Source organism: Mastigoproctus giganteus, chromosome 4 (genome assembly GCF_048544385.1).
Source record: "Mastigoproctus giganteus isolate SK-2022 chromosome 4, ASM4854438v1, whole genome shotgun sequence".
Lineage (NCBI taxonomy): Eukaryota > Metazoa > Arthropoda > Arachnida > Uropygi > Thelyphonidae > Mastigoproctus > Mastigoproctus giganteus.
In genome coordinates, this window is record NC_143578.1 from 217,530,928 (window position 1) to 217,546,144 (window position 15,217).

At 34.1% G+C, this 15,217-nt stretch overlaps 1 protein-coding gene across 1 annotated transcript in view; it reads right to left on the minus strand.

Annotated features, from left to right (window-relative positions):
• Polr2B (RNA polymerase II subunit RpII140) overlaps positions 1-15,217 on the minus strand; it is a 125,654-nt gene that overhangs the window by 74,197 nt on the left and 36,240 nt on the right. The window contains exons 7-9 of the mRNA XM_090371167.1: positions 13,181-13,377; positions 8,763-8,882; positions 1,946-2,132 (exon numbers count right to left, since the gene is read on the minus strand). Of these exons, the coding sequence (XP_090227293.1) occupies positions 1,946-2,132; positions 8,763-8,882; positions 13,181-13,377 (504 nt within the window). The remainder of the gene's footprint in view (positions 1-1,945; positions 2,133-8,762; positions 8,883-13,180; positions 13,378-15,217) is intronic.

Sequence of the window (15,217 nt, forward strand, 5' to 3'; positions counted from 1 at the left end):
TAATATAAAGTAAATAAATATATATAATAAAATAAATAAATAGATAAATAAATAAATAGAATAAATAAATAAATAAATAAGTAAATAAATATAATAAAAATTAATATTAAAATTAATATTAAGTAAATTAAGTAAATTAATTGTTGTTATGTATTACGGTACGACACTTGTTGTTTTGGCATTCTAGACTTACATTTGTCTCAAATCTTACGTTAATGTTATACTAAATTATTCCACATTTCCACTATTATATTATTTTGGCGTTAGTATACAGGCAGATGATAACAGAAACCGATGGCTCAGTCTAGCATGGGTTGGTTATTTTGTAAGGGTTTAGCCCTCGACAAAGTTCCTTGCAAAATAATTTTCCTGTGTTGGGCTTATTATTTTATTATTTTATTAATTTACTTAATATGATTTATATTTTGGTTTTCATGTATACTGGAGATATGGCAGGACTATGGCTATATGGATTTTCAAACTTTAAAGATATTAACTTTACACTATAACGTATCTATTTAGTATATAAATATAATTATATATATATATATATATATATATATCTCCAATATGGTAAATTTTACCAAATATAATTTTTATAGTCATCAGTAAGAACACAATGTAATTGACACTGCTAGTACCCAGCCTGGCTTGTCAGCTCCTGGGACAACAGTGATAATGATGATAATAATTAGAATTAATAATTATTAGAAATTTAATTAAAATTATATAAGAAACATTAAAAACTCCACCACTAAAGGAAGTAAAATGTATTAACATGGAACCGGGCCTTATATTTTCTTATATCATCATAACATTATAATTTCTTATAACACAACGAATATCATTTTTATTTTTATTGTTCAGCATCATTTTATGTTTATTTCCATTTTCATTAATATAACTTTATATAGGCCGTCCAGGCTAAAGCTAGTTTACTTTTACTAACTTGTTAGTTTGGTCCTTATATACCTAATTCCCTACATATAGATACCATTAAATAAAATCAACTAATTAATATATATATATATATATATATATATATATATATATATATATATATATATATATTTTTTTTTTTTTTTTTTTTGTGAGCCCATTATAATCACCTTTGTGAAAACAAAACTCCTTCCCTTTACCCTTGACAGCAGCATTTCTTCATATAAATGGCATATCAGTTTTGGTGGATCATAATCCACCAAAATTGAAATAAAGAGACACCTCCTTATATATCCAAATCAGAGTTTATTTTGGACAAAAACTGGAAGTTTTTTTAATTTTCTTCTATGCATTTTATGTTGTGAACATATTTTGCACACATCATATGGCACTTTTCTTGCTATGCACCTTATTGAGCCACTAGCAGCCAGATGAATCATATATAAGACATTCACAATTGTGTAGAATATTTTCATTCAAGTGAAGTTTGCAGTGCATACTGATAAGATATTAACCCACTGGTATGGGTTAAAATCACATCACTACAAAATGCAAACCTACTTCCATTTTCTCACATGAAAATTTGGGGGGGGGGGGGGTATAGATAGCACATGCCTTCTCAACATTTGAAATATTTCTTGCTTTGTCACTAACACTGTTTGCATTTTAAGTAAATATTGCAATAACAATTGTAATCTAATTATTCTGCATGTATTCTACATGAATAATAAAGGCAATCAGGAATTAAGGCTTTGAAGTATATATCAATATTAAAAAATAAGCAAATAAAAAACATGAAGACATTTAAGAGCAATACTTAATTCATTTAAGAGCAAAAAAAAAAAAAAAATGATAACAGTTAACTGTAAAAGTAAACTACACCTTTGTTAAAATTTATCAGCCAAATCAGAACTTTACTTGTTTTAGTTGGTTCGAAATTTAGAAATACAGCAATCTTTTGGATATTAATCTATGGCATTAATAAATAAAAACAAATAATTATTACCTGGGATACTCCTGCTCTTGCTTGATGAGCTTTTTTTTGATCACCCCAATTTCCTGTAGCCAGAGAATATCGAAGTCCATCAGTAATAATTCTTGTTTTAACTGCTAATTCCAAGTTAAAATCTTTTCCCCTATCAATAAACTTCTGTGCATACATGCGAACTTCTTTTGTTAAGTTACGGAACAAACTAAATAAAAAAATAAGTGAAATTAATTTTTAATAAAATTTATACATTTTATTTTCCAACCTTAAAAGCTATTAAAATGATAATTATAAAAAAAGTAAATAAAAAAGAAAAATCCTATAATTAAACAAATAGCATTACTTGAGAATTGAACAGTAACTCTAAGTGAGTATGAAACAAATCTATTCTTATACCCATAAAGACAACTAGTTCAATCTAGCTGCTTCATCTTTTCTTCGGTGTTCATTAATTTGCAAAGACAGTTTCAAATTAGTAAAGGAGTGGAGTACTTTTCAACACGGGTATTGAAATGATTTAGGAAAATGTTCTTTTGCATTATGTTTTTCTATCTTTATTATCTGATGACTTTGTTTTCACAGTGAAACAGCCTGGATGTTTCACTGTGAAACATCACAGTGATGTCAGAAGCATTCGGGAGGTATGACCAACTAAGCTGTGTGATAATGTGGTCAGCAATGCAGATATGGAGGTGAGTGCTGTATCCAGACGCCTAATATGCCTTTCCATAGTGTCCCTGGGATTGATATCAGTGGAGTTCGGAGGCCAATCGATATGCTGCATCAGAACTGCGTTCCTCAAACCATTCCTGCACAACAAGTGCCCTGTGGCTCAGTGCATTGTCATCTTGGAAGACACTATTGCCATTCAGGAAAAAGTGTGACATAGCGGGGTGTACACAGTCAGCAAGCAGTTGACGATAGTGGAGACCACTGATACGTTGTTCCACATGCACCAGGGGTCCAAGTTCCTGCCAGTGAAACACGACCCACACCATAAAACCGCCTCCACCTGCCTGCACTTTTGATACCATTCATGATGGATCAAGAGCCTCATGTTGTTGACACCAAATCCATACACTACCATCCACAGTGTAGAGTAAATAACGTGACTCATCCAACCAGCAAACCTTCTTCCAGTCTTCTAGTGTCCAACTTGCATGCTTTCTTTGCACCAGGCGAGTCTTTTACACCGATGACCTTGGTTAGAAGAGGATGCTGTAGGGGTCGTCTGCTGTTATAGGCCATACGTATGAGCGTGTGACGCATGGTCATACCAGATATTGTTCCGGGTTGGCCCATGTTGTATTGGGTAGTCAACTCTTCAACAGTGCTGCGCCTGTTCACCTGTACAAGTTGTCGGACCTGGTGCTCACCTCTAACATTAACCTTTCGCTGACCCTTGCAGTTTTGCCGTCGGGTCATCGTTTGACCATTTTGACGCCAGTCCTGGTACATTTTAACTATGGGGCTCTTGAACACTCCACCAGTTCAGACATTTGGGAAATCAAGGCACCAGCTCATCGAGCACCCACATTCAGTCCTTCATCAAAGTCTGACAAATCCTTCCTTTTACCCATCATGCTCGGAATTTTACTACCTACTGAACCACTGACACCTTATCTATGCTATGTAGGTCAACTAACTCCACACTTTCATACCTCACTTGTCGCATTCAGTTTTCATAGGGGTGGTCATAATTCAGTGATCACTCAGTGTATATGGGCATATATATAAGCAAGTTTTACTATATCATTTTATTTTTCCTTTTTAAAATTTTTCTTTTGTATTTTTTTTTTTTTTTTTTACTTTTCATTTATTTATTTTTGTAATGTTGATATTTTTTTCCCCAAATAAATAAATTAAATTTTGCTGCATCACAACTACAGCCTTGGGCTGCAGCTCTTCATCCCCCCTTCCAAATAAACGGCCCTGGGCAACTTCCAGTTAATTAAAAAATTCCAAGACACTACCATTACAGTACCAGACACTACCATTACATTACATGTTTTAAAGATTACTAGCTTGTCATCAGAAGGCAACAATTAGTGACCTTGTGTCAAACAGTGAATAATGTACTGTATACTGAATCTAAATAAGCAGCAAAGCAGTGTGTGTGGGAATAACAGTATTTAAAATTTGACACCTATTACTATCATTTGGGTAAAAATTAAAAGATTCCTGAAACAGTGGATGCACATAAACCACTCTAAGAAAGTAATAACAAAAATTCCCATTGTCTCGTAAACTAATAAAGACATATACTCTCTGAATAACACATACAAGTTCACATTACCATGCAACCCTCTAACCCAACAAGTGCTATGGACAAAGTCAGCAACCTCTGCCAAGAAATCATGTCTGTCTGCAATTCTACCCAGACATGATGATAGGAGGGAGTACATGATGAGAGCTCTGTTAATCAATTTAGCCATGCAGAGTTGTTGTTTGGTTTTTTAAGGAGCATTAGCAACTAAGGCCATATTGCTCCGGGTTATGCGGTGGTCATTCCCTGACCTTTCCGCATCCTCCGTATTTGGTGGTGACGGGCTCGAACCCCGGTTTAATCAAGAAGCGTGTGCTACGCACTGCTGCTCCTTCCCACCTGGCTACAGAGGCGCCAGCCATGCAGAGAAAGAATATGCAAGGCTCATCAGGTAGAATGTTTCTCGACATGGTCGGTGCTTGTTAACAGGAGAGACTGTTTTCACAAGGATGAGATACACTTAAACAGAAGGGTGTAAGAATATTTGCTGGTGCTAATGAGGTAGTGTTTTTTTTTGGGGGGGGGGGGAACATTACCTCAAGTGAGTTGGCAAACTGCTAACTATGGAGCACATGGGCTAATAAATTAATAGTTGCCACATGAAGAGGTGCAAGTAATTCTTGCATTTTCCAATGGAACTGCTTCTGCTGGAACATGCAGCAACCTGAAAAGCAAGGTTTCAGTGACTACAGGGTCTTTTTTTTTTTTTTTTTATGAAACCCCTAACATGAGAGGTATTAGAACCTACAGTACTTAGTACTGTACATGGGTTGGAGGTTGGGAAGACAAAAGAAGATATTTGTTGACAATAGACAAACTTCTGCAGACTATAGTTTTAAATTACAAAATATAAGAGCAATAAAGCTCAATCTTTCCTACATAAATAATATTGTTAAATATAAGAGAACATCTCATACCTTTTTGTAGGAAAATTCTTCCACCCAATGCTCGCATTCAGTTGATTCGGTTAATACATAATGTAAAAGACCCAAGTTAAAAACGTGATATAAATGATTAAAATATTGTTAATTTAACCAGACTTTCTAAAAACTAATCTTGTATTCAGTTCCCATCACCACCAAGAAGGAAGGGCAAAGTGCAGCTGATGCACACCAACCCACCCAAAACCAAACCAACCAGCAATAAACAGACTGGAAACCGAAGACAACTGTCAAATTATACATTAAAATCCTTTTTGACTAAACTTCTTTATAAGTGACCAGATTATTTCAGATGAGATCCGTGCTCACAAGAAGTTAAGTAACAGACTTAACAAAATCCACTCTGTTATAAAATCAAATTCAATTAAAATAAGGGACATGCGACAAGATTATTTTTGTTAACCAATGCAAATAGAATTATTCACACATGCACGTAAAGGTCCACGAGTCTGAAATAGTTAATGGTCTATGTACATTTATCGAATTTGAATTAAATTTCATTTCTAGTGTTTCAGCTATTAAGAGTTTTATGTATTCATTTTGTATATTAATTATACTCACCTTGTTAAAAATAAAAACATGGTTCTCCTGGATGGCATGAGAAGAAAGTTCAGATGCACCTGTCCTTTTTGCCTTCACAGATGCCTGGTGTTGTTGAATTCGCATAGAAAGATAATTCTGGGTAGAATCGATGTAAAGATATTGAAGATGAGGAAGACTACCTCAATCTCTAACATGGAACGAACCAATATAGTCTATAACATTGCGTGTGGGGAATGCAACTCTTTTTACATCAGTTCTACCCAGAATTATCTTTCTATGCGAATTCAGTAACACAAAAGCTGTTGAATTCACATAGGTGAGGGCAAAAAGGACAGGTGCATCTGAACTTTCCTCTCAAGCCATCCAGGAGAACCATGTTTTTCTTTTTAATGAGGTGAGTATAATTAATATACAAAATGAATACATAAAACTCTTAATAGCCATCAAAACATTAGAAATGAAATTAAATTTGATAAACGTACGTAGATCATTCACTATTTCGGACTCATGGACCTTTACGTGCATGTGTGAATAATTCTATTTGCATTGTTTAACAAAAATAATCTCATCACTTATTTTAATTGAATTCAATTTTATAACAGAGTGAATTTTGTAAAGTGTGTTACTTTACTTCTTGTGAGCACAGATCTCAGCCGAAATAATCTAGTCACTTACAAATAAGTTTAGTCAAAAATATTTTAATGTATAATTTGACAATTGTCTTTGGTTTCAAGTTATACATCTCATACAAAAAAGGTATTAGATGTTCTCTTATATTTTCCTATTTTTAAGGAAATATATATGAAAGAAGGCTGTTCCAGAAAACGGCAGTTGAAGGAATAAACGAGAAGGATGAAAAGTTGGTTCTGAGTTTGAAGTAGGACAGTAAATGGATGTTGGCTGGTGGCAGCACATGTTCGGACTGTTTGAAGGGAATGAGATACACTTAAACAGAAGGGTGTAAGAATATTTGCTCATGCTATTGTGGCAGTGTTGAATGGGTAGTTTGGAAAGACTGTTTTGAAAGAGAGAGCAGGAATTATAGAAGCCACAGAAGAACAGTGCCCATGGAAGTATCTGTAGAAAATACATGCAGCAGAAACAGAACGTCTATGAGACAGAGTGAAGAGAGACTGTTAGAGATGAGTCATTAATTAACCTAACTGCCCTCTTCTGAATGGAATCTAGGCTTCTAGATTCCATTCAGAAGAAGGCATTTGGGGGCACCATCCCAGATGTGGGAACAATATTCCATGGAAGGGCAGATTTGTGATTTGTACAGAGTGAATAGCTGTTTGGGAAAAAAAGTAACGCTGAGAGCGAAAGAGAAAACCAAGTTTTTTAGATGCAGAAGAAGCAATATTTGTAATGTGCTTGTGCCAAGAGAGATTAGAAGTGAGGGTAATCCGCAAAAGAGATATATCATCTTGCCTAGAAACTGGAGTGTCACCAAAGATAAGCATAGGAGCAGAAGAATCCTTTTTGCGAGACATAAGATAGGACTGAGTTTTAGAAAGATTGAAATCAACTTTGCCTCACTGTAGAATTACCTGGAGATTGGCATTTAAGGAATTGGTTGTGAATATTCAAGAAGTTGAAGCTGATTGAGCAGGGCAAGGTTTCTCAAACTGTAAAATGGAATACAATGTGCTATCATCAGCAAAACTATGGATAGGATTTCCGGTCAGTGGAAGAAGGTCATTAATATACAAGAGGAAAAGAGTGAGGAAAAGAACTGAACCTTGAGGGACACCAGCATTAATGGAGAAGTTAGAAGACAGAGAGCCATCTACCAACACCCTCAGTGGGTGACCAGAGAGAAAACTGGATAACCAATTACAAAACATAGCCGAGTGGTCAAGAGCGTGAGTGCAGTAGCACACGCTCTTTGAGTGGACCAGGGTTCAAGCCCATGACTACTAAATACGATTAACGTTTGTATTGATGATTTATTGTGAACTCCACTGACCTGGTCTGGTGGTTGCGCCAGAGTATAAACACGGACATTTAAAAAACAGTTGGCAAACCATAAGATGGAAGATTGTTTAGAAGACCTTTATGCCAAACACAATCAGAAGCCTTCGAGATGTCAAGAGCAACTGCTTGTGTTTCACCAAACATTTCCATTGAATTTGTCCATAAATGGGCAACATGAGCCGATTTATCACCAGTAGATCGACACTGATGGAATCCATACTGGCGATCATTGATCAGACGGAAGGTTTCTAGATAGTTTAAGTGTTAATGGTTAATTGATTTCTCCATTACTTTAGAAAGAGTAGAAGTAATTGCAACGGGACAATAATTGGATGGGAAGGATATGTCACCCTTTTTAGGAACTGGCTGGATATAAGCAAATTTCCAAGCAAAAGGAAAAACACCTTTGGAATAAGAAAGTGAAAAAAGGTGGCCAAGGACAGGAGTAAGTTCAGGAGCACAAGTTTTGAGAACAAGTGGAGAAATACCATCAGGACCTGGAGCTTTCTTTGCAAAACGATTCGTCAAAATCCTTCTGACAGAAGACCACAGGAGGCACTGAATGGAGTGTGCAGGAAATGGTGGAAGGTGTTTTACCAAGATCATTAATACATGAGTTGGAAGGAAAATGGGATGCTAGCATGTCAGCTTTATCCTTGGCTGAAGTGACAATAGATCCGGTTTTGACAGAGGTGGGAGCAGAGATGGGCAAAAGTTGCGGCCAATAGTTTTGGCAAGAAACCAGAATGCACGGCTACCATTAGGGCAATACTGTTGCACATAAAGGACTGCTGTACAAATTAATTATAAATTATCAATGCATAGTTTTCCTTGTATTCTAAATTTTATTTTTCATAGTAGATTCTTGTTGCACAATTTCTTCAGCCATAGCTCATCACAACTCTCTCCCCACCAAACCCAACTCCCTCTTTCTTGATCCCTGAAATTAATCTTGAATCCAACCCAAACTACACTTTATATCAAATTTGTTCCTTGACATCATTGACATATTGTAAAAGTTTACTGAAATCTTAAGACTGTTACTGATAATAATATAAACATTTGACTGTTACTGATTATAATATAAATGTTGAATATAAACATTTACCCTCTAAATAAAAATGCCAGCAGAGGTCCTGCTAAATCAAGTCTCTTGTTTCCATAGTGATCTCTGTCATCAAGCTCTCTTCTGCCCAGGGCTGCTAAAAGAAGACGATGTACCATATACCTGCAAGGAAAAAACAGTTATACTTTCTTACTACATGAAGCACTCATGATTAAAAAAATACAAAAAATATTTCCTTCTTATTCCTTCCATTTATTTTCATTTATTATCTTAAAAAAATATATATAAATAATATGGAAGAAACAGGCATGTGGTCTACTTAATATTATTTTATATATTACTCTTAAGGTATAAAATGCAAGAAACAGTGTAAATGGTGCACTTTAAAAATTTTATTTTTTATTCTGACACTACTGAAAAAAAAGAACAAAATGTCTTCAGGAGCACTTCCAATGCTCAGCAGAAACCAAAGCACAGTGCACTTTTTATAGTAAAAAGAACTATAAAAGTTTTTAGGACTATACTTTTCTAATTAAAAATAAATAATGATAAAGACTGCAAGTGAATATCATACTGGAAGAATAAAAAAATTCACACTAATGTAATTCTAACATATATTTAATATTTAAATTTAAGTCTCTTATTTGGTGTATCCAGTGCACTAGGTAATCACTAGTGAGTAAAAGGATAAGCATTCTTTAATTTCAGTGACAAAATTCAAATAAATTTCTAACATATGTAGAAGGAAATATTTTGCATTTTAAAACATGTGAATTTCAGAAATAAGCCTACAACTCAAACACTGCATAATCATTCCTACTCTTGCCCAATGTATAAGAGAACTACATAAATCAGATGATACTGGAACTTAGTCTTTAAGTTATTTTTTTGTTAATTAAGAATTTTTTTTATTTATTTATTTAAAAGAATTAATATTAAGGTGCGCAAATGCTGAAAGCATACGAAATGTTCTGATAGAACAATGAACTAAAACAACAGACTGTTCGGTGCCTCACTCCGGTTTAAATAACTATGGCACAACAAAATGTAGGGTAGGTATAACAAAGTAATTACTGTGCTACTTAGTTACATATGTTCTTACACTCAAATGTACTATATGACTCTGATCTTGCCATATGCTAGGATACCTGCACATGCATGGAAATACCAATGAAAAAAATGTCTCCATGCTCAGTCTGCAAGGCTAACTGCAGCCAGCTACACTGCTGATAGGAGATTGCAAAATTACATAACTATGTGTGCCATGTTGGCATATTAACTTATATGAAACTATAAATAATATTGTTTAGAACAGATTATAGATGGGTACAGTCAGTCCTCATATAGCACGATAGTTGTGTTCCGAGAAACCCTCGTGCAATGCAAAATCGTGCAATACGAACAACAGGCCCTATGGGAAAAATAGGATTAGGTGCCGACCACCCAAGACTGAACACACATTTGTAACCAAAACATTACCAAACACAATAAATAATTGTAATAAAATAACTTACGTATTTTATTACGACTATTACGTAATAAAATATTGCTAATGCTTTTGCTTCTATCGTCAGCAAACTTGTTTTTTTGTTTGATTTTCTATCCAAACAGATGACAGCCGTTCCATCTCTTCCAATTCTTGTGTCTTAATCTAATGGATTTTAATTACACTTTGAGTTGTTCCTGCTATGAAAGTTGTTTTTATTTTCTCTGCATTCTTTGTAATTCTCGGCGTTGCCTCATTTAGGTCTGTAGCACATGCAATATCACATGGTCTTTCATTTCGTTCCACAAATTCATATTTTTTCCTCTATCGACAGAGGCGGACTGGCCATAAGCCTTACAGGAGAAACCCCGGTGGGCCGGAGGCCGGTGTGATTTTGGCCATAAACGCTAGTATGAGGCCACTATAAATTTTCCCGGGTAAGAATTTTTGACCCAGTCCGCCTCTGTTTATACATATTGCTTTTCTTTTTCTCTCTGAATCTGTAGTGCCTTCACCAGGATGCTTCCTTTTCACACCTTTTAAGTATTTTACTCATTTTTAGGGAATAAAGCAAAATTACAAAAGGAGGAGGCACGCTTGATACACATAAACAAAGCTGCGCGCGTGTAGCAACTGAATAAACAACACCGTAAAGGCAGAGATACACTATTAACACCTCATATTTTACTAAAGCACATTTCTAGGGGTTACTACCATAAAACAATAAAAACAATTTCCAGTTGCGTTTCTGCTAGTGGAATCTGTTATAAACTGGTAGTAAAACTCGATCTAATTGCATTTGCGATAATACCGATAGCTGGAATTGTGTGTGTTTTTACGTTATTATGGTGAAATGTGTTTCCCCTTCACTGATATAAGACACAAATACATTTTCAGAATCCTCTCTTCATTCCTATCGTGTTGCGTTTGGTTGGGGTGATTCTGCGTTCGACTGCCATTTCTTGTAAACACAAAGGCGAATCGTGCATAAGCGAATTCAGTTTGTGTTATATAAGATATCGTTCCCCTATTTATAAATCGTGTATGATTGAATTCGTGTAGTGTAAACACGTGTTATACGAGGACTGACTGTACTGTGTAATAAAAATAATCTGATTGCATCTTCACTTGGTCAAAAAAAAAAAAAAAACTAATGATTGATAGCACATATCTGCAACCTGACAAGCAGCTGCCAATGCTGATGTAAAACCATATCTTGTCACAGATCTGCTTTTCGACTAGTTTTTTTATTGGAGGGAAGAAGTTACTTGTTCTATAAACAACTAAATTCCAACCATATTATCCTAGTAATTTTAGATAAGACTGGTCTTCCAATTATATACTTTTTGTGGGACTACTTGGACAGAAATCATCCATGAGCCACTATTTGTGATTTTAAAACTGAAATATCCACTACTTATAAAGAATAATGCTACCGATGATTTAAATAATACAGTATAACATTCTCTCTCTCTCTCTCTCTCTCTCTCTCTCTCTCTCTCTCTCTCTCTCTCTCTCAGGTTATTTTACTATTATAAAAGAGCCCTTTTGTGACAACACTGTATAATGTATTAGACCACTGAAGAACTGGCAAAATAGGTTTTAACATGAAGAAATAGATTTCCAATAAAGATTTGAAATCCGTGTCTTGATAACACACGCATATGCACACAAAAATCTCAAAAAAGGAAATAAACAGGAATAAACACTTATGGAGGATATCTAAAATGTAGAAGAAAACAGTAACCAAAACCAAAATGAAATAAAAAGATTAAAATAAAAAAATTTTCTTTGTGGGAAACAAGATTAAACAAATTTTAAAAGCAAGATCACCAAAACACCCAAGAGGATACTTACACCAGGCTGCATGTCAGCATGGCAAATGTTACATAGGACAGTCATAATGGAAACTGAGCAAATGATATCAGGTTGGAGAAATGGCCTTTCACTCATTATAGAAAATCATGCCTTTAACCTTTATATTCATATAGCCCCAGATACAGAAGAAAAGGGGGAATATTACCATCCCACTCCTTTCCATGGTCAACACTATTCCACAACATCAATACCAGACCGTCAGGGTTTAATAATTATTCCAGCACTGTCACTGAAGGAGAAATTCCTAATGTATCTGTCTCTATGCACATAGAAGAACAGCTCCAATGATAGATGTGGCTACAGAGCAGTGTTGCTCCCATCCCTGTCAGTTTTTTCACACAGACTGATGTCTGCATTGGCACCAGCTCCAATAGAAGAAAGCATATTTACAACAATGATGGTCAAATTCAGTCATATGAAGAACAGAATACTGCAGTAAAGAAAACAAGACAGCGCCAACCAGACTGAAATAAATTAGTATTAAATCTACAAAGAATAACAAATAACATTACATCAGCAATTAACACAGGAATGACATCTACTCAGAAGATAGTACATGTCCTTCCCTCTCGCAACTATCATTTGCAGTATGACAGTGACTGTGTAGCACTAAGGTTTTACTGTAAAAGTTTTTGACTTTATTTTAATGGCTGTCACAGTAAAAGGTCAGACTAAAATGTCTGCCATCCAAAATTATAATCAAAAATGCATTTTTCAAAACTGTAATGTTATTTTAATATAAAATTCTCCTAAATTATATTTAGATGCAAGCTCCTTTGAGAAATTACCAAAACAAACAAAGTTCATATATTTTTAGTGTCCTGAAAAAAAAAAAAAAAAAAAAAATTTTTTAAGCTGGGCCCTTCAAGCAGTGTCTCATTAATTACTTCAGTTTGCTTTCATTTTACTTCATACACTCCCAAAATAAATTATATTTTAAGATAATCAATATTTCTATTAAATGTAACAAATAGCTGAATTCCTGACTCATGTAATGCCCTCTTACAAAGACTAAAAGTTTTAAACAGCAAATAAAATATTAAGAGAATATTTGCAAATCTCATTAAGCATCTAACTTCAAAAGAAAAGAACCTACCCCAAGTAATAAGCTTTTTTTGTTTCACAAAAGTCACTAACACCAACATGAGGAAGCATTTCCTTTTGAAGAATTTCCCGTGCATATTTAATACGCTTTTCCTTCGTAACGCCAGGTCTAGCACCACGTGCACCAATAAAATTTAGAGCAACATTTTGCTCTTGAATCACAAAAGCTTCATCCAGTGAAGGCTTAACCTAAAAACAGAACAATGTTTCATTTTTACTTTCTTAATGAATATAAACACTACAATCTCAAAAGTATTTGCACACCATTAGATTTCAAAAATCTAATTAATGTATGCAATGCATTATATTTCAAGCACATTAGCAAATAGTAATAATTCACGATTTATAAAAAATATGAGCAAAAAGACTTATGTGCAAACTAAAAAAGTTTTGTTCTTATGAATCTGCCACATTGTCTATTCATTCCTCCAACCAGCACATAGCAACAAACAATACCCAGTGTTTCAGCTACAATATATGATAAATGGATAGCCTATGTGATATGTATGAAAAAATATAATTAATAATTTCCAAATTTCTATTGGTCTATTTTAACACATCTTACAACAAATCATTGTAAGAGAGCAAAATACAAAATTTCACAAAATTCATTCACTAGGAGTCAAGTTATTACATGTGGATGGAGAGACAAAGAAATAATAACTATTGGTCCACACTACAATGTTATTCTGTTTTTATTTATTGGTTTGTATAGTATCCTTTATAACAATCACAAATTTTAACTATTACTGCTGAGAGCACAGCTATTATTTTTATATGCTCAGTTATTACTATATTTAAAACCTACAGTAAGTACATAAATCACATCAAATTATTTCATTACAATCTTTTTACATAACTTCATTATAAAATTATCTATAAACTTTTAAAATATTATTTATTATAGAAAAGTTTACTGAAATACTATCAAACATCGCTCCCCCCCCAAGAAAATGCAAGCACTTTTGACAGTAAAATATACAATGTATTACACTTCTGGGTTCTTATTGATTATTTTACAATTAGCATTCTCGTGGGGGGGGGGATATCACACCTTCCACAGGCCCTCTCCCATACTGATGAAGAAAGGATTTCATAAAAATCCAGTAATATAACCAAACTGTATATTTCTGTATTGAAAGTGCTCCTATCTCCTAACCATTTCATTTTGCAAAATATATACGTGTATATATATAATGTGTGGTTTGTAACATAAATAAAGTGTCTGTGAAAATGGAAATGAAAAATACACAAAGTGCCTGAACTAAGAGAAGTATAAGGGATAGTAGAAACTGTAAGTGAATTAGTGGTGAAAAAGTGAAAGAATTTGAAAAACCTAGTACAAAAATGAACTGGGACTGAGGAAGCAAACAATATACAAAAATAATTTTATACAAATAAATAAAAAATAATAAATAACATTGTATTCAGACATGGGAAATTTTAGCAAGAGGTCGAATCAAGGGATGGCAAATATGCAAAATCTGAATACAGTAAATGAAAAGATGATACATAGCCAGGAATTTCATCAGGGACTACTCCTGATCATGTATCAGGCACTGCATTCCCAAACTTGTCTATAGTATTAGAAAAAGGGGGAGAGCAAATATGCAGCCTTTATCGTAATACTAACAGAATATTACGCAATGTAAAAATTAAGTTAATAATGTAATTTTTAAATTTAATACAAATTGACAAACGTGTAATGTGAAATATAATACAAATGTTTGTACCGTGCAGAAGAGGTAAAAAGTAATTAAATTTACGTGGTTAAAAAATGTAAAAATTCAAATATACAGCAGAGAAATTTGATCAAAAAGTGTGGACAAGCAAATGGTATAGGAAATAGTAAAATTCTTGGGGGGGTGGGGAAGGGGAGAAAAAGATGGTCAAAAGAAAGCGAAAATAGCAATAGGATGCAGGATAGTTGGAGCATTCGTATCACCCTCGTATTACACTAATAGTTTTACGAACAGGAAAAAAAAAATAGAAAAAGACATTATAAAGATAAAAAGTGTAGAAATGGTCA